This window comes from Pipistrellus kuhlii, unplaced genomic scaffold, assembly GCF_014108245.1.
Source record: "Pipistrellus kuhlii isolate mPipKuh1 unplaced genomic scaffold, mPipKuh1.p scaffold_m20_p_8, whole genome shotgun sequence".
Taxonomy (NCBI): Eukaryota; Metazoa; Chordata; class Mammalia; order Chiroptera; family Vespertilionidae; genus Pipistrellus; species Pipistrellus kuhlii.
The window spans coordinates 26,953,418-26,981,080 of NW_023425584.1; the positions used below are offsets into that span (position 1 = coordinate 26,953,418).

Consider the following 27,663-nt stretch of genomic DNA (forward strand, 5'->3'; position numbering starts at 1 on the left):
TTTTTTTCTTCTTTTTTTCTTTTCTTTTCTTTTTTCTTTTTTCTTTTTTCTTTTTTAGGGAGAAGGGGAAGAGACAGCAGAAACATCAATTTTTGCCCTTCCACTTATTTATGCATCTATTGGTTGACTCTTGTATGTGCCCTGACCAGGAGTCAAACCCACAGCCTTGACCTATCGGGATGATGCTCTAACCAACTGAGCTACCTGGCCAGGGCCACAAAGCCATTTCTTTACCATATACCCCGCAGTGTTTATCAACCTTAAATGGCAATGAAGCCTTTTTCACACCACACCTATTCCCAGCTCTTAAAGGAGCACTCACAAAATAGCTGGAAGACTCTGGAATCAAATTTGTTTGCCTTGCCTCCTGAAGGATATGTCTGGACAACACATGTAGATCACACTGCCTGCATGCCCACCATCTTTGCTTAGAGGACTAGCTTCCCACAGCCCTACCTCAGAAGCTGTATAGAAGCTGCTTACAAGCTCTGGCTTTGAAGCCAGTCAGCCTGAATTCAAATACTAGGTCTACCACTTAATAGTTATCTAGCCTCTCTGTGCTTCGGTTTCCTTATATCCACAATGGGGGAAATATCACAACCAACTTTAGTGGGGTTGTTTGGACAATTATATTCCTTAGATAAATGGTAAAGAGCACTGATCACTGTGCCTGGTGCATAGTAAAATTTCAGTAAATGTGATTTGCCCTTTTTATTTTATGCAGCCAAGTATTCTATGATGGGAGTCCAAGCTCTCTGACCATAGCTCTGAACTCAGTCTGGTGAGGCCTAGTATGAAAAGGTAAGGGGGTCAGATTCTCTCTTTGGGGAATTAGAAATGAAACATGACTATAAATTTGGTGTGTCTCCCTCACCCTGCACCCCCCCCACCCTCTGTACCCCGCAAGGTGCAGAGAACCCCGCAAGGTGCAGAGAACCCCAAACAAAAGGAATCCAAAGAGGACCACACCAAGACACATCATAATTAAAATGCCAAGAGCAGCTGAAACCGGTTTGGCTCACTGGATGGAGCGTCGGCCTGCAGACTGAAAGGTCCCAGGTTCGATTCCGGGCAAGGGCATGTACCTTGGTTGTGGGCACATCCCCAGTAGGGGGTGTGCAGGAGGCAGCTGATCGATGTTTCTCTCTCATCAATGTTTCTAACTCTCTATCCCTCTCTCTTCCTCTCTGTAAAAAATCAATAAAATATATTTAAAATTTTTAAAAAAATAAAATGCCAAGAGCAAAAGACAAAGAGAGAATATTAAAAGCAGCAAGAGAAAAACAGTTAGTTATCTACAAGGGAGCATTCATACGACTGTCAGCTGATTTCTCAACAGAAACTATGCAGGTCAGATGGGAGTGGCAAGAAATATTCAAAGTGATGAACAGAAAGAACCTACAACCAAGATTACTCTACCCAGCAAAGCTATCATTCAGAATTGAAGGTTAGATAAAGAACTTCACAAATAAGAAAAAGCTAAAGGAAATGCTAAAAGGTATTCTTTAAGAAGAGGAAGAAGAAGAAAAAAGTAAAGATAAAATTATGACCAAAAAATACATATCTATCAACAATTGAATCTAAAAATCAAGTGAATAAAAAATCTAAGGAACAGAATAAACTGGTGAATATAATAGAACCAGGGGCATAGAAAGGGAGTGGACTGACATTCATCAGGGGTGATGGGGTAGGGGAAAGGGGTGTGGGGGTTGCCAGAAGAGACTGGACAAAAATCATACACCTATGGTTGAAAACAGTAGGGGGGTGGTAAGGGCATTGGGTGGGGTGAGAACCAGGTAGAGAGCAGCTATGGGGGGAAAGAGAGGAATAATTGTAATAATCTGAATAATAAAGATTTAATTTGAAAAATAAATAATAAACCTAATTACCTCCCACAGGCCTTTCTACAAATATTAGCAAATTGGGGGTTAGGGCTTTTACATTTGAATTTTAGGGGGATACAATTCAATCCATAGCACCTAGCATTTTGCAAACAGGAAAAAGAAACAACTGTAAGCCAGGTTTGTTCAATTTCCCTTGCACCTAAGTTTTGGAATCCCATTTATTGACTGATGCAGAAGAGACAAGTTAAACCCCTACTAGTGGAGCTAGGCCTAAGATCTCCCAACAGTCTCATTTTTCTCAACCTCAGCAGGCACTGCTTCTCACCCTGGGAAAGTGAGGCTGTGATGGCTTGCAAGCAACAGTCATTGATAAGTATCTGTAGGTGACAGCAGAGGCATTTGTGTGCGATCCTATCCAGCTCAGATTTTGAAGCTCAGAAGAGCCATTAACATTCTCTTCAGCCACAGACAATTCTCTTCAACGCTTGTTCGTCTCATTTTTCTTCCCTCCCAATCTTCTCACTGAGAGCAGCAGCTTCCTTGTTCCTAGAACCTTTTTTTTTCTTTTTCTTTTTTCTATTCAAAGAGCTCTGGGCTCCTGGCAGGCCTGTGGCAAGAGACTTGCCAGAAACCTCTGGATTCCCGGTGAAGAACAGACTGTGCTGCCTGTTTTATAGCTAAGAATTCAAAAACCCCTTACTCCCTTCACTTTAGGAGCAAAGGACCAGCTAGGAAGCCACCTTCTTTCTGGCTTCCTGGGCAGTCTGCAGTGGTTAGGCCTTGGGTTATGGAAGCTATCCTGCTCAGTCCTCCAATCCACCCCTACTCTGAATTTAGGTTATTTAGATAAAGGAAGCCAGCGGAGGCTTGGGAGGGGAAGGAGAGTCATAGGCCCTGTCCTCAAAGTAGTAATCCATCCACTTCCCATCTTTCTTATTAATTTTTTACATTTTTATAGATTTTTAGAGAGCTAGAAAGGGATAGGAAAGGAGAGAGAAAGAGAGAGATGAGAGAGAGAGAGAGAGAGATCTGACCAGCTGCCTCTTGCACATCCCCTACTAGAGATCAAACCCATAACTGGGACATGTGTTCTGACCTAGAATCAAACCAGCAACCTTGCAGTGCATAGGACAATACCCAACCAACTAAGTAACACTAGCCAGGGCCCATCCTCTATTGTGAAGCCTCTTTACATTCTTATAGGATAAAGTGGGAAGGACTCTCCATTTCACAGAATGCCTGTAGGCCTGAGAGAGGTACAAGAGAGTTCTCAGTGGGAGCGCCATTCATACCTCCATTTTTTATTAAGAACTGCCATATATCCAGCTACTTCTTAGAAAATAGAAAGAAGAAGTAATCTCAGGGAAGCTTAAATTCTTCTACTGGCAAAGTAAAGTTCTTTTATACATATACATATACATATATATATTTTTTAATTGACTTTTTACAGAGAGAAAGGGAGAGGGATAGTTAGAAACATCAATGAGAGAGAAACATCGATCAGCTGCACCTTGCACACTCCCCACTGGGGATGTGCCCGAAACCGAGGTACATGCTCTTGACCAGAATCAAACCTGGGACCCTTAAGTCCGCAGGCCGACGCTGTATCCACTGAGCCAAACCAGCCAGGGCCATAGATATTAGTAACAAAGACCCCAGTGCCTGGAATTTAGACAGAAGTAAGTTAGGCAGATGGTAATTAGACTTCATTGTCCACTTTCCTCTTAAAATTGCCTTTTCCCATTAAGAGCCACTGGTTGTATTCCTGTGTCTTCCAAAAGGTTTTTCAGGGGTGAGGGGATGGATGGTGCCATATTCCCCCACTACTCAGAACTTGATTCTGTCATCTCTATACCTTCCCTTCTCTTATGCTCCACAGTTATCTCAGACATACAAGCACTCATTCCTTCTAATTGCTTCTGCAGCAATTACAGAAAGGCACATGAAAATGACCTTCTCAGGATCACATTTTACCAAACTTCCCTACAGACAGGACAACAGTTCTGGCAACAAGGTGCAATGATTTGTATTCATTTCCTTGTCCCCTCTGGCCACAGGCTGGGCCAAGCGTCATCCAGCATACCAGCCCAGGTGGGCCCAGAGGCACACACAGAAGGACTGCTACTCCATCTGCTGGCTTGACAGCGGCTCCTAGTGCAGCCTTTGAATTCCTTACAAGGCAGGCTCCGTGAACCAGGAGACCAACATGCTTTTCATCACGATAGAGTAGATATTCTGCCATTTTGTCAAAAATGATGACATTTACCCTCTCCTACCTTAAACCCACAGACACAGACATGAATACACCTAGAAAACACAGAACCAAGGGTTACTGGTTTAATAGGAGCTGGCTCTGCTCTGAACAAGCATTGCTTTAGTGCTATAATAGGGACCTGTACATACTACAATAGTAACAAGAAAACAGTTCCAAACCAGGGCAGGGGTAGAAGGGCTTAGGAAGCCGAAACCAGTTTGGCTCAATGGATAGAGCGTCGGCGTGGGGACTGAAGGGTCCCAGGTTCGATTCCGGTCAAGGGCATGTACCTTGGTTGCGGGCACATCCCCAATAGGGGGTGTGCAAGAGGCAGCTGATTGATGACTCTCTCTCATCGATGTTTCTAACTCTCTATCTCTCTCCCTTCCTCTCTGTACAAAATCAATAAAATATATTTAAAAAAAAAGAAAAAAAGATGGGGTTAGGAAGGGGTTTAGAAAAATACTGATGACCTGGGCATTTTCTTTTCTTCTTTCCATTAAGCCCTTCATCTCTACTTCCCTTCTTTATGATAAATGATTCCTCTGCAGATTATTTAACTATTCCACAGGGCCTGTTGTCCATCCAGTGTCATTTAATGTTTACAATTTCTTATTTCCCTATCTTACTGAGGCAAAGAAAGGATGGGGTTCCACTTTATAGATGAAGACAAGTAAACTTCCTAACAGAAGAGAGATGGAGAAAATGACATCTACCCTTACTCAGAAATAAATTACTTGTTTTCTAAGATACGTGTTTAACTATAGTAACTATAATACTTACTCTATTTAGAAGCTGACAGGCTCCACTATGCAGCATCAATGTCATACCAAAGGGAGGTGCCAACAAATATGTAAATTTTCATAGAAATCTGCCTTAGTCAGTTATGCTCAATGGATAGAGCGTCAGCCTTTGAACCAAAGGGTCCCGGGTTCAATTCCGGTCAAGGGCATGTATCTTGGTTGCAGGCTTCTCCCCGGCCTGGCTTTGGTCGGGGCTCCTGCAGAAGACAACCAATTGATGTGTTTCTCTCACATCAATGTTTCTCTCTCTCTTTCCTCTCTCTCCCACTTTCCCTAAAAATCAATGGAAAAATATCATCACGTGAAGATTAACAATAACAACAACAACAAAACTTTTTTCATAGAAATCAGTTGAAAAACCATTATAAAACTCTAAAATCTGCCCTATTTTGTTTGGCTCAGCGGATAGAGCATTGGCCCGCAGACTGAAAGATCCCAGGTTTGATTCCAGCGGGGGCATGTACCTTGGTTGTGGGCACATCCCTGGGGGAAGGGGCAGGAGGCAGCTGATCAATATTTTCTCTCATTGATGTTTCTGACTACCCTTCTCCCCTCCTCTCTGTAAAAAATCAATAAAGCCAAAACCGGTTTAGCTCAGTGGATAGAGCATTGGCCTGCGGACTGAAAGGTCTCAGGTTCAATTCCGGTCAAGGGCATGTACCTTAGTTGCGGGAACGTCCCCGGTAGGGGGTGTGCAAGAGGCAACTGATCAATGATTCTCTCTCATCGATGTTTCTAACACTCTATCCCTCTCTCTTCCTCTCTGTAAAAAATCAATAAAATATATATTTTTTTAAATCAATAAAATACATTTTAAAACAAACAAACAAAACCTCTAAGAACTTCACCCCATATTGAGGGGTAAAAGAAGCTGATGAATATTAAGAGAAAGGTTTTAGAAAGGCTTTATTGGGCTAGAAGTATTGATGTGTTGTGAGTACCCCCTCCAAAAAGAGGGGGTACCTGCATTTTACCACAAGCCTAACAAGAAGGGCTACAAGGGGACCCCTAAGAGAGCTTAAGGGATCTCCTGAAGTTAGAGTGGCAGACTGAACTAGTTTCTGATTCCAGCCCAAGAAATTTAGGGATCACTGTATGGTCTAGCAGCTGCTTTGCAATACTAGAATCTGCCCAAAGTCTCAGAGATTGTGTGAGCAAAGACCTGTTTCTCATGGAAAAACTGAAAACAGACTGTTGAATTATGAGGGACTATTGAGGAAGAAAGCAGCTGACAGAGGCAAGTTTACTTGTACAAGTCAAGTGTGTATGTGTGTGTGTGTGTTTAGGGTAGTACAGATCTCTGAAGACCCCACAAAAGTGCCCCAGGAGAAAATCAATACATGAATGAACAATAGGGGAAATGCATGATTGAGAGGGGAAGCAGAGTCGGCCATCAATGAATGTTTACTGAACAGCAATTAGGTGTCAGGCATAGGACTATGTTCTAGGAATAAAATTTTGAACAGAATAGACAGAGTCCCTGCACATGTGGAGCTTTCAAAATGCTGGAAAGATAAACACTAAATAAAATTTTACTAAAAAGTAGTTCAACTAATACAAATGCACAACATACTATGGAAGATAGTATGCAAGACTATTTTAGATATTAAAAATCTAATCTAGTCTGGGGCTTAGAGAAGCTTGCCTAACATGTGACATTAAAACTGGGACCTGAAATGGGGTTAGATAAATGACTAGTGGGGAGTACAGTGACCCAGGGAGAAGAAAGGGCATATGGAAAGGCAGAAGCAACACATTCAAGGAACTGAAAGAAGGCTTCATGGGTGGAGTGTATCTACCTATAAAGCAGGAAAGAGGCCAAGCTGAGGCTAAAGGGATCAGCAGAAAGTGGGTGTGTGTTTTTTTTAATGCTGATTAAAAATAAAGCAAGGGAAAACTATAGGACTGAAGGAACCTAAAGACCTCAGTCCAATTACCCAGATGATACTGAATTCTCTCTGCCTGTTTCCTGTCACTGGACCCACACGAATGGAGGACAGACAGGCTTGGCATAGGTCACAGGAGGCTGCTGTAAGGAAGCAAGTGAAGTACCATGGAGCCCCAAGGGCTTCTCCATCCCCAGAGTATGAGTTGGAACTTTCTGACTAATCAGCTTGCTTATTTGTGTGAAGTTACCCTAATAGAAGTGGCCAAGGAGATGCTTGATGAGAGAGAGAGATAGAGATATAGAAATAGAGATAGACAGAGACAGAGACAGAGACAGAGAGAGACAGAGCAAGAGAGTGAGAGCAAGAACGCGAGAAAGCGAAAGAGAGAGAGAGAGAAAAAAAAACACTTCAATTTGTTTTCCACCATTCCTTGGTGAACCAGGTGACACTCTAATCAAGGAGCTACCAGGCCAGGGCAAGTGCATCCGATTTTGCAAAACAATCACTGAGACTCACATTTTTGTGTTTAACTACCAACCTTGATATTGGTCTGCCTCAGAAGACAGCAGAATTCTGGACTACCTTAGCATGAATGATTATGACATTCATGAACTTGGCAACTACCTCAGCTTTTCTAAACCTGGCACCCAGCACCACCTGCACATTAAGTGAAGATTTATGATTTATAAAACTCAATTTATTATGCAAAGGCACATGAATTGTTTTATATGTGCAGCCTATAACTCCCAGGACAGATAAGGAGACAGCTATGTCACAGAATTTATGATGGCTCCTTGCTAAAGTTGAAGTTGTGGAGAAAAACAAGAGAACTAACTGACCCTTTGGAGAAAAATAGCTTTAGCTAATTGTTACACCCCAAATGATAAACTGGCTATTGCATACCGCTATATCTTATAGTGGCTATTGGTGAAAGTCGCTTTAATCACAGTACCGAATTATAGAACTTAAGTGACTCTTCAGAAATATCAAGTACCTTGTCAAGTTTAATTCCCTCCACCCTATACCCAGTTTGGTGTCTGAGACCTCTTGCTGAGATTTCTCATAGGTCCGAAGACATGGAAAGATAATTCAATACCTTGGTGTGCCCAATGGCTTCCTGCGTAGCACTCTTAAAGTAGAAAAGGAAATGCTGGTTTCAATTCTAAAATGCAGCCTGTTTTCAGAGATATTTTAGAAATGCAGCAAATATCTCCGCATACCCTGCAAAAAAAAAAATAGAAGATTCAGTGGAATAAAATTATGAATCTCAAGAAAGAATGAGATTATATAGACAGCCATTAAAAATTACAAGTATATGGACCAGGTTGACAAGCAGATATCCTTAAACAAAATAATGCTAAACATAAAAGCAGAACACAAAAATCATAATCACATATGCCAAATAGAAAAAGGCAAAGTGACAGAAAGAAATGTTTCCAGCCTAGAGATTTTCAATAGTATAAAGAAAGCTTAGTGAAAAACAATATATATATATATATATATATATATATATATATATATATATATATATAAAAGCCTGAGTGACCAGTCGGCCAACTGGCTGGTAGTAATGATGTGTACTGACCACCAGGGGGCAGAAGCTCAATGCAGGAGCTGCCAAGCGACAGCAACTTTGCAGAGTGCCCTCTCGCACTCCAAGACGCCTCGGGGGATGCTGGACTGCCAGTTTTGGCCCAATCCCCATCAGCCAGGCCGAAGGACCCCACCTGCTGGAGGGACCCCTGTTCACTCTGTAGGCATCCTTTGAGCCCCACTGCCACCCCAGATGTGTCCTTTGAGCCCCACTGCCACCCCAGATGCGGCCAGCAGAGGAGGGACTGTGGGAAGTTGGCTCCAGGGTGTGTCTGGCCTGTGAACTCAATCAAGGGTCCCAGGTTCGATTCTGGTCAAAGGCATGTACCTGGGTTGCGGTCGCATCCCCAGTAGGGGGTATGCAAGAGGCAGCTGGTCGATGATTCTCTCTCATCGATGTTTCTAACTCTCTATCCCTCTCTCTTCCTATCTGTAAAAAATCAATAAAATATTTTTTTAAATGATGGCTATCTGCTACCCATAAACTAGATCTCTCTGTAATTGTTATAGAGCTTGAAAGAAAAAATATACTTAAATGGAAAGAAACATTTAAAGATGGATGAATTTGTCAGTCCTTTGCCAACATTTGCCAATCCTTGAGGTATTAAAAATGACTTGCCTGCTCTAGTAGATTTGACTCAATGGATGTAGAGCATCAGCCTGCAGACCAAAGGGTCCCAGGCTGGATTCCAGTCAAGAGCACATACTTGGTTGCAGGCTCCCTGGTCCTGCCCTGGTAGTGGTTCGTGCAGAAGGCAACTAATTGGTGTAAGAATTTCTCTCACATGCATGTTTCTGTCTTTCCTCTCTTCCACTCTCCCTAAAAATCGGGACTTTTTTTTTTTTAATATATATTTTATTGATTTTTTACAGAGAGAAAGAGAAAGGGATAGAGTTAGAAACATCGATGAGAGAGAATCATCGATCAGCTGCCTCTTGCACACCCCCTACTGCGGATGTGCCTGCAACCAAGGTATATGCCCCTGCCCAGAATGGAACCCGGGACCTTTCAGTCTGCAGACCGATGCTTTATCCACTGAGCCAAACCTGTTTCAGTAAAATCGGGAGTTTTTTTTTTGTTTTGTTTTGTTTTTTTAATATATTTTATTGATTTTTTACAGAGAGGAAGGGAGAGAGAGAGAGAGTTAGAAACGTCGATGAGAAACATCGACCAGCCGCCTCTTGCACACCCCACACCGGGGATGTGCCCTCAGCCAATATACATGCCCTTGACCAGAATCGAACCTGGGACCTTTCAGTCCGCAGACCAACGCTCTACCACTGAGCCAAACCAGCTTCGGCAAATCGGGACTTTTTTAAAACGCCCCGAGATGCGGAACAAATTGTTAAAAAGCAGGACTGTCCCGCCAAAAGCGGGACGTCTGGTCACCTTAATCTAGAACCAATGTGTGTGTTTTTGTTGTTGTTTCTCATTTCCATTCCCCTCACAATGCACATTCCAGTTATCTTCTTCCCCAACTTTCCCTGAAGTTCCCTTTACGCCTCACACAGTGATCACTTAATAGTGGAGTATCTTTTTTCTCTTTTGAAATAGGACTTTAAAGCTTTAAGGACAAATTACTTCATTTGCAGAATTAAGCTCAAGTTGTGATAAGTGAATTCACATTTTGTTTTCACTGTACACTTAGTGTCTGTCACATCGGTACATATTGTTGAATCAATAAATTTTTCCCTTTATCACAGAACCCATGTCTGCCCCTAGCAACCAGCGTAAGGTTTGAGAGGCCCTGAGTAACCACAGTGAGGGTCAGCCCGCGGTGTGGATATGCATTTCACGTTACTGCCGAACCGACTGGGGGACTCTTTTAAAGAAGATGAGGCGATTAGCCAAAAAACGAATATGCATAACCCATAGGTAAACAACAGTGATGTGATGGCCTGAGGGAAGGAGGAGCGGGGGCTGGGTGGAGTTGGGAACATGTGGAATAGTATCAACAATAAAAATAAAGGTTAAAATATATATACCAATAGATAGCCAGAAAATGAGCAAGGAAAGTTCCGAGCCTGAGGTTTACACTGAAAAAAAGACCCTGGACAAGATGGCGCCCTCGCTCTGCGCGGAGCAGCAATAACGTCCACGCGCAAGGAGAGTGCACGCGCCCAGGCTCGCCTCCGGCTACGCTCGGTGGGACGTCCAATGGGGGCTGTAGTTACGCTCCACCCCTGTTTTCCGCCACTCCCTGAGCACATGCGCCCCAGGCGCTCAGCCGGGCGCCAGCTGCGCAGGCGCCAGAGGCCCCTCCTCTGACGCAACTGACGCAAGGAGACTGTAATCGTTTCGCAGTTTATCCCGTGTGACCTTGAGTCTTTGCTGCCTCCGAGGACCAGGGCTGTCTAAAGTTGTTGCCTTCATATATCTCTCAACCCCCTCGCCTCTCATTGAGCGCAAACCTGCCACAGCGAGAACTGAAGGACATACTTTCTCAACCATCATGCTGCGGAGCGTATTGGCCGTACGCGCTTACTCCGGCAGCGGCGGTCAGGCAGTCTCTGGTCAGGCATTACAGGCAGCGCCTCAGCGGAAGAGCGGGCCTCCAGGCTCCAGCGGCCAACCCCCGCCCGCCCCATCCCACGTGGTTGGAGGTTTCCAGAAGCGTTTCCACCGCCGCGCAGCACAGCGCACATCTCGGCTGTCCGAGTGACTGTTCGCTGCCTCCTACCCTCACTGCTCAGCCGCCATGATAAGCGCCAGCCGAGCTGCGGCATCCCGTCTCGTCGGCGCTGCAGCCTCCCGGGGCCCCACGGTCGCCCGCCACCAGGTAAGAAACTGCCAGGCCTTCCCCGAGGGCCTCTCGGCTCCCGGTCTTGGGCCTTGGAGCCGCAGGCCACGCGCCCTTCGGGGTCAGGATCCTCTGGGAGAGATCAGGTGGGAAGAAAGGTAACGGGCCTTCTGTATTCGGCGCTGCAGATTCAAGGCCCATTTCAGGGTTTTATCTCCGTGTCCCGAGCCCTGCTGAGTCACACCCCTTACCAGCGTGGAGCCTTATTTCACAAAGTAGTAGGTAGTGGTCTTGACAATCCGTTTTGTGGCTGATTAAACAGGTTTGAACTTGTGGGCGAGGGATGCAATTCTATAATAGTTCGAAGGGAACCGCTCTTCAGGTTTGTAGTCTCACCTTTGAGTCGGAGACGACTGTTCTCTTCTGTAAGACACAGTGTGTGCAAGGACCCCGTTGCAGAGATGAAATAAAGCAAGAGCACACCTTAATAAATCCAGAATCAAGTTTCCGTTCCTTTGTTGAGGAATGTTTGTGTAGTTGGTTCCCCCAAATTTTGGGGTTAAGATTGTCCTCTGTTATTTCAAAAAATGTAAACAAATTGGGGGGAAGCCATGGTGCTTGTTGCCACCTACGATCAAAAGCCTACATCGTTGAGGATCTGGAATTGTCTTACTGGGGTTAAAGAAATGCTTGGAAGTAGCCTAAAATTAGGTTGTAATCAAGGTCTTTTCTTTGATTCTGTTTGGAGGCTATGCCTGAAAAAAAGAAATTTTTTCTAGGTTGACTACAAGATTTCTAATCTTATCTCTTTAAAGTAGGGTTAGGGTAAATGCTTCTAGATAAACTTATACATGCAATACTCACGTATGTGTAGGGCTTTATTAAACGTACCACAATGCCTCTTACATGAAATACTTCATCATTTCATTATATGTTATATATGGTAGCCTCTCAGTTAAGTAGAATGAGAGTTTGAGACGTGCAGAAGAATAACTGGAACAAGTTCAAGTTTTCATATGTAATAATGGATGATGTAATTGTCTCTTTTTTTTTTTTTTTTCTTTTTTAGGATGGTTGGAATGGCCTTAGTCATGAGACTTTTAGAATTGTTTCAAAGCGGGATTATGCGTAAGTGTAACTTCTAAACTCCAGAGCAGTGGTCTCTAACTTTGTGATTAATGATTCTGCTCAGGAAAAAAAAATGATACATCTATGTTTATTTTCAGATTATGTAATGTACCACTATTCCCACAGTATCTAATATCTTCCTATATATTCTTGTATCTATTTTAGAAATCACTATTAAAATGATAGCTATAGCATTGTTTTAAATGTTTTACAGATCAGAAGCAATCAAGGGAGCAGTTGTCGGTATTGATTTGGGTACTACCAATTCCTGTGTGGCAGTTATGGAAGGTAAACAAGCAAAGGTGAGCATGATTTGAAACTCTGGGTCACAATTATTGCATGGTGCTGATAATTGGATGGATTTGACTTCCAAGTATTTAGGTGTGTCCTCTTGGACTACTAAATTACCATTGGGATGGCTTATAGATAAATTAAAGACCGTTTTTGTTATCAATCCCAAGTGGAGCTCCACATAACACATAATACATGGGCTACAATTTAAATAAAGCATCTTAGGAGATTCCTATTATTATAACTATTCCAGAAGTTTCCTTTTTTTTATGACACTTTTAAAAATATATATATTTTATTGATTTTTTACAGAGAGGAAGGAAAGAGAGTTAGAAACATTGATGAGAGAGAAACATCAATCAGCTGCCTCCTGCACACCACCTACTGGGGATGTGCCCGAAACCAAGGTACATGCCCTTGACTGGAATCGAACCTGGGACCTTTCAGTCCACAGGCCGACATTCTATCCACTGAGCCAAACAGGTTAGGGCTTTATGACTCTATTGCCACTAGGTTCTTGATATATATTTTTTTAATATATTTTATTGTTGTTGGTTTTTTTGTTTTTTACAGAGAGGCAGGGAGAGGATAGAGAGCTAGAAACATTGGAGAGAGAGAAACATTGAACAGCTGCCTCTTGCACACACTCTACTGAGAATGTGCCCACAACCAAGTTACATGCCATGGACCAGAATCGAACCTGGGACCCTTGATTGAGTCCACAGGCCGACGCTCTATCTACTGAGCCAAACCAGTTAGGGCAGTTCTTGATATTTAGAGCACCTGAGATTCTTGAATTGTTTCTTGGCAATTTTTATATGCCTGAAACTTTTTAGCCATTACCCAAAAAATTGAGAAATGGATTTCATTCTTCTAGAAAGAAAAGTCACCTGGTCCTTACATTGACTATGAACTATGAAAGCTCTGATTTATATTTGTTCTGGTTTTCTTTCTGTTGTTTCAAAATAAAGGAATAAAGATACTTTGAACATCCACTATCTCTAGTAGAAAGTACTTACCATATCAGCATCCACTATTCTTGAGCATTTATGTTGTGAGTTGACATCTGTTTTGTCTTAAATGATTAATAAAGATAGTGTGGTCACTGGAACCTCATTCTCTGTCTTGCTTTTGGCATTTTAGGTGCTGGAGAATGCTGAAGGTGCCAGAACCACCCCTTCAGTTGTAGCCTTTACAGCAGATGGTGAGCGACTTGTTGGCATGCCTGCCAAGCGACAGGCTGTCACCAACCCAAACAACACATTCTATGCTACCAAGCGTCTTATTGGCCGGCGATATGATGACTCTGAAGTCCAGAAAGACATGTGAGTAATTACAAAAGTATAGTTATTTGCGAAGGCCACACAAAAGGACCTTTTAGCAGGTTCCCTTGAGCATATTCATAATTTCATGTGTCCCTGGGGGCAAACCCTCACCTGCCAAAAGGATATCTCCTTCACAAAATTCACTTTTGCCTCCACAGATTAGGTCTTTGCCGTGTGTAGATGTGGTGCATGAAGATTTGGCTAGTCATTCCTGGGCCATGTAAATTGGTGTTAAATTCATAAGGCAGATAGTAGAATGTGCTGATCAGATATGTTTTCAAGGTTTGTGTTGTGGCTTGTATCAATACTTCATTACTTTACATTGCCAGATAATATCCCATTGTCTGGATATATACATTTTATTTAGCCACTTATGTGAATGGACATTGTTTGTTTTCCCCTTTTTTTCCTCTTAATTTTAAAAAAGAGATTATCGCCAAAACCGGTTTGGCTCAGTGAATAGAGCGTCCGTCTGCAGACTGAAAGGTCCCAGGTTCGATTCCGGTCAAGGGCATGTACATTGGTTGTGGACACATCCCAATAGGGGGTGTGCAGGAGGCAGCTGGTCGATGTTTCTCTATCATCGATGTTTCTAGCTCTCTATCTCTCTCCCTCTCTGTAAAAAAATCAATAAAATATATTTAAAAAGAGATTATTGATCTGCTGCCTCTTGCACGACTGGGGATTGAGTCTGCAACCTAGGCATGTGCCCTGACCAGGAATCCAACCAGTGGTGACCTCTTGGTTTATGGGTCACACAAGCCAGGCCACTTTTTAGCTACCGGTATTACAAATAATGCTGCCACAGATCTTTGTGTGAACACATGTTTTCATTTCTCTTGGCTAGATACTTCGTAATGGAATTTCTGGGTCCTATAAGTGATAACTATAATCATTTTCCAAAGCAGCTGCATTAGTATTTTGTTTGGTGGGAAGTAGAGAATGTTTGGATTTCATCAGGGTGTTTTGATATGTTAATGTTTACTTTCTAAAGTAGGGGTGTCGAACTCAATCAGAGAAGGGGCCAAAATCTAAAATCCATCCTAAATCGCGGGCCGAATGGTTTACTGAACAGTCATAAACTGTCGTTGTGATGGAAACGCAGCGGAGTGCAGTGATGACAGCGCGGTGTGGGCCACATTGCAAGGCCTGGCGGGACGGATTTGGCCCGCGGGTCTTGTGTTTGACACATGTGTTCTAAAGGCTTTTACTAAATTAATTTCTGAAGTTCTCATTGACCATGGATTTTTGGGGATGGGAGGGTGGACATTCATGGTAAATTGCACTGCCATGTTTTTTATTGTGTCTTGCAGTAAAAATGTTCCCTTTAAAATTGTCCGTGCCTCCAATGGTGATGCCTGGGTTGAAGCTCATGGAAAACTCTATTCTCCAAGTCAGATTGGAGCATTTGTGTTGATGAAGATGAAAGAGACTGCAGGTGAGATGTTTAGTTCTTCACATCTGGGAAAGTATCAAGAAGTGGGTGATTTATCTGAAATCACTAGTTTTTATACCCCACTGTCCATGGGTGAGTCTGATTGCTTTTATATAGAAAACCTTTTTCATACTATTCCCTGCAGATTGAATACATCTTCCAAAAAATGGTGGCTTTCTTCTTTTTTCCAGTAGGGAAGTAGTATTTTGAAAGCCAAAGGATCATACACAAGCTTTTGTCTGTTAGGCAAAACTTTAGGGCTTCCCATTTGAAGAAACTAGTAATTATTTTAAGTCATTCTAGTTGTTGAAGTTTCACTGAAGTGTTAGGTGAGGTCTTGGTTTCTAATTTTATTTTCAGATGGAGTGTTTTCCTACAAGTTCTCTACATGTTAGGTTCTAGCATGCTGAAAAACTGATGAGTGCTGTTTGTGGCTCCAAAAAGATTGTATAGGTTGTTAGGTTACATTAGTAATTTTGTTACCTATGTCATCTGACAATCTCATGATTGGATTCATTCCTTGATTCTTTTTCAGAAAATTACCTGGGGCATACAGCAAAAAATGCTGTGATCACAGTCCCAGCTTATTTCAATGACTCTCAAAGACAGGTGAGTCAATTAGCATTTTTATCTAGGAAATTAGTGGTATTGCTGACACAAAGCTGGAAAAATGCTTTTTACTTTTTTAGGCCACTAAGGATGCTGGTCAGATAGCTGGACTGAATGTGCTTCGGGTAATTAACGAACCCACAGCTGCTGCTCTGGCCTATGGTCTAGACAAGTCAGAAGATAAAGTGTAAGTCTGAATAATAATAAACTCCACCAAGACTTATCCCAAGTCTTGATTTCTTAGTGATTCTTATATTTAGACTAAAATATACTACCTTGATGTTCTTCAAGGCTCTGTGATATGTTTTTCATTCATTTCAAGACTTTTTTATTATTACTATTTACTATTTTCCCCCCAAGTACTGGTCTAATAGGGTCATTCCCTCCCCTCCAAAAGAGTAGTTTTGCTTTTAAATAAATTTATTAATTTCAACTGTATGTATACTTTAAATGTTAAGGCCATGTGTTAATACAAATGTCACACAATTATCAAATTTCATAATAATTAATTGAGGAAAATAGAGAGGTTTAATATTTATTTGATTATTGAAATGTATATTGGCATAGGTTCTACCATGTGCTGGTCAGATAGGTTTTCAAGGTTTGTCCTTGTAGCATGTACAAATACTTCATTACTTTTGTTACTTAAGGCCTTCCTTTATTTTATTTTTTTCCCTAGCATTGCTGTATATGATTTAGGTGGTGGGACTTTTGATATTTCTGTCCTGGAAATCCAGAAAGGAGTATTTGAGGTTAAGTCCACCAATGGAGACACTTTCTTAGGTGGTGAAGACTTTGACCAGGCCTTGCTACAACACATTGTGAAGGAGTTTAAAAGAGAGGTTAGTTATTGGTGTGGTTAATCTGTAAACATCAGGATGTGAAAATTTCCATATTCAGATAGCTGCTCAGAGTAGAACACTGAAATATTTGTATTTCTGTTTGAAAGTAATTGTACAATATTGAAAAAGGAATTCTGGGAACTCCTTTTTTTGAACTAGACTTCTACAGTTAAAAAAAAACTGAAATCAGTTCTGCCTTCTAACTCCAGGCATAGATAGCCCTTTTAGAATAACTTTTCTTTTCCCTACAGATTTTTAAAGAAAAGAAGTCATGTATGCTTGTTTATGAAGTTATAGCTCTGTTTTGTGTTAACAGCATATCACTGCAATTTAAGAGTATTTATTACCTCACTAATACTAGTGTTTTTGTCTTAACTTTGTAGACGGGAGTTGATTTGACCAAAGACAACATGGCACTTCAAAGAGTTCGGGAAGCTGCTGAGAAGGCTAAGTGTGAACTCTCCTCATCTGTGCAGGTGAGACAAGGACAAATCCCAGCAGTCTTGATGGATCTTTTAAGCCTGAGCTTACTTTAATAGCATATTTTATTTGTCTTACTGTTTTCTGATTGGTGGTAAAAACCTTTCCATGAGCATAGGAACCCGGTGTTGTATGTATGTGTTTTAATGGATGACCTAAATTTGTTAACCGTCCAAATCAGAGGTTATGTGTACTGGAGCTAAAATCTAGACTAGCAGTGTGAAAAACTATTAATTGCTAACCTGTAAACACCAGGAGACTCTCAGCACTACTATCTTCACTTAACTCAATATACCTTTGTGTTAGTCTCTAGTAGTTTCTCCTTTAATTTGATTTACCGATCTAGAAAGTGAGCTATGAAGGCTGGCCTTTATACATCCGAGCAAGTTTTTCCCCCTGGGCATCAGACTTGCTCAGCATGTTTTAAGGTGTCAGCCAATCCTGCTTCATTTCAGAGAGATGAAGCTTCACTTTGCTTTAATATCCAAGAATAGAATTGTAGAAAGTATGGTAGATCTGGGTCAGAGACAAACAAGGTGGAAGGCAAGGGATTTAATATCAGGTTCTTAGGTGGCAGAGAAACAGAGCCTGTGACTTCGTTAGTTTGATTACCACTGGGAAGAGGAGAAGAAGTATTTATCAAGTCAAACCTGGAATTTTTTTTTAAGTAGCTATGAGCAATGACAAAGTTGTACAAAGGGATCCAGGATGATGATGTTGCTTTGTTTCCTGCTATCACACAGAGTGGCAGAACTTTGCAACATGATGGGTTAGGGTTGAAATATTGCAGTAGTGCCAAAGAATAGCTTATTATTCTTCCCAGGGGTCTGACACTTTTTGGAGGCGAAGGTTGGTTGGTTTTTATATGGCTGCACAGTAAGTCCTCACTTGATGTCATCAGTAGGTCCTAGGAATTTTAAGCAAAATGTTGTATAAGGAAACCAGTTTTTCATAGGCTATTTGATAAATTCCAATGGCATCTCATCAATGTTTTGTTATTCAAAGACCTGCTGTATCCTATTGATTGGCATTAGGGTTATTTTTTTTTCCTCAGCATTTTGTCATTATAGCAAGGAATATTGAGCATCCTTGTACATAAATGTTTGTGCATGTGTGATTGTAAACCTCTAGAATCAATTCTGAGAAACACTACCCTTGTTCGTATAGTTCAGTGTAGCGTGGGAGGTGAGCATTATTAAGAATATAAAATGTCAAGCCAGAAGTAACATAATGTAAAGGTTAAGAGTGGCTCTACAAGTAGACTGTTGGGGTTTGGATCCTATTTTATCACTTAGCAGTGTGACCTTGGGTGAATGCCTTAACATTTCCATTCTGTAAAATACAGATAACAGTGCTTCTTTTCCCCTTAGAATTTCTAGGATTACTAAATTCATACAAACATGTAACATGCTTAGAACAACATGAGTACTCTGAATGTAAGTTATTAATGTAGTAAAAAGGCAAAGTTAGATTTATAATAGAGGAACCTGACAGTTGACCAGAGGTGTTGGACATAGCAAGTCTGAAAGTTAATTAGGAAATGCTGAGTTAATCAAGTATGAAGTACTAAGACGGGGTCAGTGTGGCTGAAATGCAGATGTGCATGGGAGCATGGGACGGGGGGCTAGAGCTCCTTTATAGATTTGTGTGTTTTGGTATCTGTTCTGAGTGAGTATAAACCACTAAAAACTTTGTGTGGGGGCAATAACATGGTCAGATTTGGGTTTATGAAAAGCACTTTGGCCAAGATAGAGCACAGTTTTATTTTCAGTGGGGAAGTGTTCTGTTGTAGAAGGCAACCTGAGTGGATGTGGGCAATTACTGGGAGGTTATTGTAGCACACCAGGTGGTAAGAGAGAGGACTGATATTGAAAGATACTTGGATTTGAGAAAAATGAAGGATAAAACTGATGAACTGGTTTTATAGAGTTGAGAGCCCTGGAATTTTTCAGGTTGTCATTAACTGATAGCATATAGAACTACACTAAAACAATAGGGTATTTAAAATTAAATACAAGTTTTAAATTATGTTCCTCAGTAGTGTTAGCTGTATTTCAGGAGCTCAGCCATAAGTGGCTATTGGCTGCTGAATTGAACAACGTTGTTGTTGTCACAAAAAGTTCTATTGAATCATATTGGTTTGGATGATGCAGTTCTGTTGTTAATTAGTATTATTGACATTTTGCAAAGAAAGAAGTAAATTGTCAACAGTGTTCTTAAAGGCAAAACCCAGTAACACTGTTTTTACAGAAGATGTGTTAACTCTCATATTAAGTATTTAATAGTCCCAGTTCTTTACCCAAGGAAATGGTTAAGGATTTGCTCCCCTCCATCTTTAATCTCTGTGGGCCTTGCTTTGGTGTGAAGTTAGAGGAGAGGCATAAGGTAATTCTGTTCCCGAGGGCCCACCCCTAAGACATCTGTTTCAGCATGTTCATTTTTTTGGTCTAAATATTATTTTTTTTAAATACATTTTTTTATCTCAGGGGAAAGAGAGAAACATCTATAATGAGAGAATCAATAATTGGCTACCTCCTGCACATCCGCTACTGGAGATCTAGCCCGAAACCCGGGCATATGCCCTGATTAGGAATTGAACCGTGACCTCCTGGTCCATAGGTCGATGCTCAACCCCTGAGCCACGCTAGGCAGGCCTAAATATTCTTAATCCATACCTTAATAGCATTTGGGGTTTATTAAATACTAGATATTATATGCCTGTGACTGTGGCCATGTTAGCAGCTATCTGTGGATATGATGGCAGTCCTTGTAGTTAAAGAGCATCTCTGTAGCTTTCTAATCATCTTCCTGAAACTAATAAAGCCCTGGCTTGGTGGCACACTATTTGGTTCAGAGCCTATCTTGGATGTGTGGTGTTTTTTTTTAACTACATGGAATATTTTTAAACTTGGTGGAAAAAACAGTAGTGCTTTTTTCCTTTAAAAATATATATTTCTTTATTGGTTTCAGAGAGAAAGGGAGAGAGAAAGAGAGACATCATTGATTATGTCCTGCATGCCCCACATTAGGGATTGAGCTTGCAACCCAGGTGTGTACCCTTGTCTGGGAATCGAACTGTGACCTTCTGGTTCATAGGTCTATGCTCAGCTGAGATACACTGGCTGGGCTATAGTATGATTCTTAATGTACAGAGTGGGACAAAACTATGCTTACAGTTTGTATAGAAAATACAGTAATTAATATAGGAATGAACTGTTACGTGTATTTTGCCCCACCCTATATATTTAGTAGTAGAATACTTCTTGTCTCTTTAACAGGGATTTTTCCTGTTTCTCTCCTGGTCTTCATTGTTTAATAATAAAATTTTGAAGTATTTTTACTTTTGGAAAGATAAGAGTTGGACTCTTAAAGAGTCACTGTTGTTTAGTAGCTATTCCTTTAAAGTAGGTCTGACCATTAAAGGAATAGCTATAGACTTCAAAGTCTTCCTGTCCTACAGTATTCATTGAATAAAGAAACTTCACCACTACTGATCCTCCCTCCTTCCTTTATAGACTGACATCAATTTGCCATATCTTACAATGGATGCATCTGGACCTAAGCATTTGAATATGAAGCTGACCCGGGCTCAGTTTGAGGGGATTGTTGCTGAGCTAATCAGGAGGACCATTGCACCATGCCAGAAAGCCATGCAAGATGCAGAAGTCAGCAAGAGTGACATAGGAGAAGTGATTCTTGTTGGTGGCATGACTAGAATGCCCAAGGTATGGATGGATCCATGGAATTCTCAGCCTGGCGAGCAGAGAGGACCTGCATATGTTTTTTGGGAAGAAACAAATGGCTTATGTGTCAGGATATGAATATGTGGTCTTTCTTCCATGATGATCCAGAAAAGATGAATTTGTGCTTTTAACTAAAGAGTTCTTTTCAGCCTCTTTTTAAAATACAAGGATATAAGAAAAAGGATTAGGAAGGGCAAAATGTCCATGGGGTGATGACATGGAGGATTCTGAACTTCAGTCTTGAAGAATTTTTAGGAATGAACATGAGGTCAGAGATAGCTTAAAACCTTGATACTGCCCTGGCTGGTATGGTTCAGTTGCTTGGGCATCATCTTGTGCACTGAACGTTCGCTGGTTTGATTCCCAAGCAGAGCATATGCCCAGGTTGATGTTTCTCTCCTTTCCTCTAAAAATCAGTTACAAAGTGTGTGTGTATATATTAAAACCTTGACACCAACTGGCCTCTGTGGAACAATTTTGGGCATGTGTCTTTACAGCATAGTGTTCAAGGCTTTTAATTGTACCTCTTCAACAAAGATTTGTGCAATGATGCATTCTATTTATCAACACATCATTCTGAAAAGACAGATGTGTAGAAAGTTAATGACTGAGCACAGAAACTGTTGATGGTGCAATTCTTTATGACTTCTATAGAATTATCTTGGGCTTTGATATTTTCTTAAATTTTCAAGTATGTGGGCCTAGGAAAATATGCACAGAATAAATCTGCAGAGAAAATGAGAGGCTTTGGACCTAGATTATATTATTAACAAATATCCTAGATGCTATTTAAATAGCACTTTTTCCTAGCATTATTTTAAAAAGGAGGGAAGAGCACATCCCATGTTGGCGTCACTGTTGTCATTGTATGGCCTCTGCACTGCTTCCTTTTAGTTTGTAGTCGATATGTAGATCACCTGCCTCCTGCATGCCTTCTACAGGGAATCAACCCATAATCTTTCCGTGCACCAGACAATGCCCATCCAACTGAGCCATACCAACCAGGGCTACCCATTTCTAATGCAATGTATTGTATGGGAAACCAGATAACAAACTTACACAAATTCTTCCCAAATTTAAAGGGCTATGAATGACATGTGAGTAAAGTATATGAGTGTTACCTACATGATGTACTCAGATCATTAATAAGCATTCAACTATGAAATACTAGTAATTTGAGTGAAATTCTTGGATCTAAAGCAACTTATCCTACAATTTAATTTGGTACGGTCTTGGTACATGTGTTCTCTCTCTCCCCTTCTTGGGCAGTTAGTTGCTTTGAGTAGTGGGTGACAGATTATTTTTTTCTTTGTGCTCAGGTTCAGCAGACTGTGCAGGATCTCTTTGGCCGAGCCCCAAGTAAAGCTGTCAATCCTGACGAGGCTGTGGCCATGGGAGCTGCCATTCAGGGAGGTGTGTTGGCTGGTGATGTCACAGATGTGCTGCTCCTGGATGTCACTCCCCTTTCTTTGGGTATTGAGACTCTGGGAGGTGTATTTACCAAGCTTATTAACAGGAACACCACTATTCCAACCAAGAAAAGTCAGGTAAGAGCCACGGTTCTGTGAGGGATGTGATTGCAGCCATTTTTGTGAGCTTTTCCTGGAAAATTTCACTCTTTAACTTACCAAAAGAAGCCTCATCATTTGGGACTGAATTCTCCTCTTCTATTATAAAAGGCAATAAAAAAATGGCTTGGCCAAGTCAGTGCAATGAGCTTCTATTATGGGTGAATGATGGTTGTCCTGTTATGGCAGGCAGGGCTATTTGGACGGTGATTGGGGTCTTTGGATTAACTTTTCCAAATTTTGATGTTTTTATGAAAAATTGGCTATTGCTATATTTGTGCTATGATGATGTATTGTCAACACATCATTCTGAAGAAAAGTATGTGGTGACATCCTGTTACTGAGCATAAAATGCATGTCCTATCTCTGACCTATTTCCCCAGATGAGCGTGTTTCAACATCTCGTTTTTTTGGCACCTTCTCTTGAAGCCTTCTGTGCCAATGCTGCATCTTTTTACAGTGCATTTGCTGCTTAGAGAACCAATAGCTATTGCATGCCCTTATGGTGTGCTAATCCTCCTTTCGTTCCCTGCAAAAGACTTAAGCCTTTGTCCTGAAAATAGTGTACATTAGGACTCTTTCAGTATTACAGTGTGAGTTTCTTTCTTTGGCTTGTCCTCTGTATAAGGAGAGTGGTTTTCATTAGATAGCCAACCCAGAGAGTTTCTTTTTCCTTAGGTGTTTTCTACAGCTGCTGATGGTCAGACTCAAGTGGAGATTAAAGTGTGCCAGGGTGAGAGAGAGATGGCTGGAGACAACAAACTTCTTGGACAGTTTACTTTGGTGAGTATTGGGAATCCTAAATATGTTTCTTTTTTTTATTGTACAGTTAGACTGTATTTCAACCCCTATTGATATTACTATAAATTGCTGAAACACGGGTGGTAGTCTATTTTCTTAATATAGTGTACATACAAATTCTGCAACTAAAGAGCCCTTCAGTTTTTACATGAAAGCCTTGCTTGTGCCTTAGGAACTTTAAAAATATAGTATATATAATGGAGGCCTGGTGCACGAAATTTGTGCACTGGATTTGGGGGGGGGGGGGTGTCCCCCCCTCAGGCCCAGCCTGCACTCTCTCGCAGTCTAGTACCCCTGCTCCTTACCACTCTGCTTGCCTCTCCTTAGCACTGCCGCAGAAGTGGGAGAGGCTCCTGCTGCTGTGCTCACCAGCCCTGAGCCCAGCTTCTGTCTGAGCAACCAGTTGTTCCGCCATAACAGTCCCTTAGGCTTTTATTATATAGACTAGATGCCTGGTGCACTGGTGGGGTCCCTTGGCCTGGCCTGCGCCCTCTCGCAATCTGGGACCCCTTGGAGGATGTCAGACTGCCAGTTTCAGTCCCATCCCTTGCCTCCATGAGCTCAGTGTTTGGCAGCCATTAGTCAGCTGAGTGGCTCTCCCACTGTAGGAGCGCACTGACCACTAGCATCTGTCCCCTGGTGTTCAGAGCACATGACAGCATTTGTTCATTCAGGCTTTTATATGTATAGATAGAGAAGATATGAGAGTGAAGTGTTCATAGACGTTGCTATTTAGGAGATATTTTTAGTTACTAATTTAAGAGACATTTGATATTATTGGCTTCTAATTAGTGTTGCTTACTGGTTCTTGGTGAGATGAACAGTAATGAGGTTTGCTGCTATTATTGTGTCCCCAAATACATAATAATGATCACTAGCTACAACCAGTCTTTACTGGCATGAGCCCCATTTTAGGAAGCAAAGGAAGTACTACCTTTACTTCTACATTTCAGTGAAACTATAGCTGGTTCCTCCCAGGAACCAAATGACTTTTTCCACAGAAAACTGTATAGGTTTGAAACTAGAGCACTATACCTCTTTGTGAGAAGAGCTTAATCTGTGTATTTACTTACTTTAGATTGGAATTCCCCCAGCCCCACGAGGAGTCCCTCAGATAGAAGTTACATTTGACATTGATGCCAATGGGATTGTACATGTTTCTGCCAAAGATAAGGGTACAGGACGTGAGCAGCAGAGTAAGTGTTCTTATTTATCAGACTATATGGATGAGGTAAGAGACCTTGGAGTTTCTTTCTGGTGGGAACTAGACTCTCTAGGTTGTACATATCTTTTTCTAGCCTTGGGAGAATGATTCCTTTTAGCCCGTTTTCTCAGTTTGATCAGATTTACATTATTGGGGTGTTTATTCCCTAAAATAGGCAAGCACCGAACCTCTGGATTGCTAAGCTTAAAGTTTTGCCAGAGTGGCAGGATAGTTGGTCTTTGTGTATGTCAGATATTTGTTTCCTTCTGTCTGTCATAGGACAATAGGGTATTCCTCTTCATAATTTACATTAAGATTGGCTATTCTGAGCAGGCATATTGTTTTCCTCAATACAAATAGATGGTGAGATAAATAATTTTGCCAGGGAAGTAACAAGATGTTTTCTTTCCATTGTAGTCGTGATCCAGTCTTCTGGTGGGCTAAGCAAAGATGATATTGAAAATATGGTTAAAAACGCAGAGAAGTATGCTGAGGAAGACAGGCGAAAGAAGGTGATTGGTATTTTCTCTCTTTTCAGCTGGGAGGTGAAAGTGGGAGTTTAGACATTTATCTTTGATCTTATATCTTCTGTTATCCTCAATTTATCCTCTTTCCCCCTTTGCTGTAATTTATTTGGAATGCCTTTATTTATTCCAAGTCTTACCATATCACACCAACCAGAGTGATTTCTCCCCCTTACTATTTTTACTTTTAACTATATGTAGCATTCAGCATGTTGTCTTTCCCAGTGAGGACTTTCAGCCAACCAGTTGGGAAGTCTTCATTTTCTAATGTCTCTTAGGAACGAGTTGAAGCAGTTAATATGGCTGAAGGAATCATCCATGATACAGAAAGCAAGATGGAGGAATTCAAGGACCAATTGCCTGCTGATGAGGTGAGCCCTTTTTTATAATACAATAGTTCAAGAAGTTGGTAGGCATTGTCACTGGTGTCAATAAAGATTGTGTGGGTCTTGATAGGAATTTAGTTTTTTTAAAATGTTTCTGAATATTACTGCTTCGTGTAATTGTAATAGGATAAGAAAACCTGGAAAACTGAGAGCTTTGTTTTATTTTCTTTTTAAGTGCAACAAACTAAAAGAGGAGATTTCCAAAATGAGAGAGCTCCTGGCTCGAAAAGATAGTGAAACTGGAGAAAACATAAGGCAGGCAGCATCTTCCCTTCAGCAAGCGTCATTGAAGCTCTTTGAAATGGCATACAAAAAGGTACAAGGACTAAAGGGTGGTTTTTTTGGGAGTTTTTTTTTTTGTTTTGTTTTTTTAAATCAATCTTTATTGTTCATATTATTACAAAGCTTCATCATTTCTTCCCCCCTCCACCAGGTTCCCACCCCACCCTCCGCCCCCTTCCCATCCCCTATTGTCCTCATCCGTAGGTGCACAGTTTATGTTCAGTCTCTTCCTCTGAAGGGTGTTTTGCTCAATGATTTTCCTTCTCATCTGATCTTAATAAAACTGCTCTTGATGACTCACTGGTGGCTCCCTACATAGCCATTTTATAGAACGGGAGTGTTTTATAAAGACTATCCTTCCTTCTATGAAGAAGTATCCTTCTTGATTTGTTTTGAAGGTCAAAGGGAAGGAGTTACAGAAACCACCAGTAGTGTACAGAGGGCGAGGGGGGATGGAACAGGTGGGATATGGCTCCAGAGAGCAAGCTACCAGCCTTAACATTAAATGAGTGACTACCAAATGTTTTTTTTTAACAGATGGCCTCTGAGCGAGAAGGCTCTGGAAGTTCTAGTGCTGGGGAACAAAAGGAAGATCAAAAAGAGGAGAAACAGTAATAACAAAACTTTGGAGCCAAAAGGACAACATATGACGCTTGGGAGTGAAGAGACTACCTGAGCAGAAATGGGCAGACTTCAGTCTTTTACTGTGTTTTTGCAGTATTCTATATATAATTTCCTTAATATGTAAATTTAGTGACTTAGCTAATGATCATTTAATGAGTGATAATTCCAACAGTAACAAAGCTCACAATGTTCTGTCTGTCCCTAACCTACCATTTTTCAGCTGCACGAAAAAGGGAAGATGGTTTGATTGTAAAGACTTAATATTGTTTTGTGCTGAAATACCTGTGTTTCCAAGGGGTGAAATCATCCCACACACAACAATGAAGGTAGTCAGACCTGGAATAAAATCAACTGGGGATATAAAATACTTAAGTGCTGCCATACCAGCCTGAGTGTGTATACATGGGATCCTTCAACTGAGGCCTTGCAAGACAAGCCTGCTGTGCCGCATTAAGAATAGAGCAGGGGAAGCTAAGCTATTTATGTTAGGTACAGCTTTTAAAACAAGGTAATAAGGCTCCCTGATTTTCCTATGGCATACTTTTATAGCTACCTTCTGGCCTTTGGCACCTGTATCCTGGATTATTCTTTTTGATCCATTCTGAATTTTTAAAAAAATAAATATGAAAAGCATCTTGATCTCTTGTTTGTGAGGGTGAGGCCAAATACAAGTTTGGGTCTGAGGTTTTTTGTTGATTTCTTATAGCCCCACATTTCATTTGGAATGTTAAAAGTCTAGATTTCTAGCACAAAAACAGGCTGTTTTCAGACTGCTTTCAGTTCTAAGTAGCTGTATATAAATCTAGTAGTAAATCCTAAATTACAAGAATGGCTCAGTAATATTAGGTCCTGGTAATTACCATATTTACTTTTCACTCTCAGCACATGGCTAGTCTTATCCTAAATCCTGATATAGTTCTAATTATCACGTGCTGACAACTTCAGAAACAGAAAGGAGATTGCATCTTTCTTGTATTTCATTTAAGTATTAGGAATTTCCCCAAAAAATCTTCCAAAATAAGACTATCATATGCCACGCTTACAGGATTCTTAAGAACATGGGGCTTAGATCACACCAGAGGTAGTAATGCCTTTTATTTTGTGCTGATATTTAGAAATGAAACTCATATATACTTTAAAACTCATACAGTGAGGATCTGGCTGGGTAGGCTCAGTTGGTTAAGGTGTCCTAGTAGGCCAAGATTGTGGGTTTGAATTACAGTTGGGGTCTATACAAGAAGTAACCAATGAATGCATGAATAAGTGGAACAGCAAATTGATATTTCTTCCTCCTCAA

General features: G+C 41.1%; 1 protein-coding gene, 1 long non-coding RNA gene and 2 other non-coding genes across 6 annotated transcripts in view; 3 read left to right on the forward strand and 1 right to left on the reverse strand.

Moving 5' to 3' along the window:
• The window catches only part of LOC118711154, a 28,091-nt gene extending 17,173 nt beyond the window's left edge, over positions 1 to 10,918 (reverse strand). Inside the window, exons 1-2 of the long non-coding RNA XR_004985656.2 lie at positions 10,796 to 10,918; positions 7,887 to 8,011 (exon numbers count right to left, since the gene is read on the reverse strand). This is a non-coding gene — a long non-coding RNA (uncharacterized LOC118711154). The remainder of the gene's footprint in view (positions 1 to 7,886; positions 8,012 to 10,795) is intronic.
• A 54-nt stretch (positions 10,919 to 10,972) lies between these two features.
• HSPA9 (heat shock protein family A (Hsp70) member 9) lies at positions 10,973 to 26,999 on the forward strand. 3 transcript variants are annotated; one of them, XM_036424116.2, is made up of 17 exons: positions 10,974 to 11,163; positions 12,194 to 12,252; positions 12,467 to 12,554; positions 13,687 to 13,868; positions 15,182 to 15,306; positions 15,839 to 15,912; positions 15,993 to 16,099; positions 16,592 to 16,754; positions 17,138 to 17,230; positions 20,750 to 20,959; positions 22,297 to 22,524; positions 23,224 to 23,328; positions 24,425 to 24,542; positions 24,968 to 25,062; positions 25,353 to 25,445; positions 25,636 to 25,776; positions 26,280 to 26,999. In XM_036424116.2, exons 1-17 carry the CDS (start codon positions 11,083 to 11,085, stop codon positions 26,355 to 26,357), a joined length of 2,040 nt encoding a protein of 679 aa, XP_036280009.1. In that variant the 5' UTR covers positions 10,974 to 11,082; the 3' UTR covers positions 26,358 to 26,999. The 3 variants fall into 3 exon arrangements, with proteins under 3 accessions (XP_036280011.1, XP_036280009.1, XP_036280010.1); XM_036424117.2 differs by lacking the exon at positions 12,194 to 12,252 and having other exon boundaries at positions 11,028 to 11,163; XM_036424118.2 differs by lacking the exons at positions 25,353 to 25,445; positions 25,636 to 25,776; positions 26,280 to 26,999 and adding an exon at positions 25,276 to 25,323 and having other exon boundaries at positions 10,973 to 11,163.
• Positions 21,519 to 21,593, forward strand: LOC118711934. Its single transcript, XR_004985885.1, has one exon. It is a non-coding gene; the product is annotated as a small nucleolar RNA SNORD63 (small nucleolar RNA).
• LOC118711935 lies at positions 22,823 to 22,894 on the forward strand. Its single transcript, XR_004985886.1, has one exon. It is a non-coding gene; the product is annotated as a small nucleolar RNA SNORD63 (small nucleolar RNA).
• Positions 27,000 to 27,663: the final 664 nt, after the last annotated feature.

Coding starts and splice junctions, on each gene's coding strand:
- HSPA9 (XM_036424116.2), top strand. CDS start 11,083: ATGATAAGCGCCAGCCGAGCTGCGGCATCCCGTCTCGTCGGCGCTGCA. Junction 12,555..13,686: donor TGGAAGGTAAACAAGCAAAG/GTGAGCATGATT, acceptor TTGGCATTTTAG/GTGCTGGAGAATGCTGAAGG. Junction 23,329..24,424: donor TTCTTGGACAGTTTACTTTG/GTGAGTATTGGG, acceptor TACTTACTTTAG/ATTGGAATTCCCCCAGCCCC.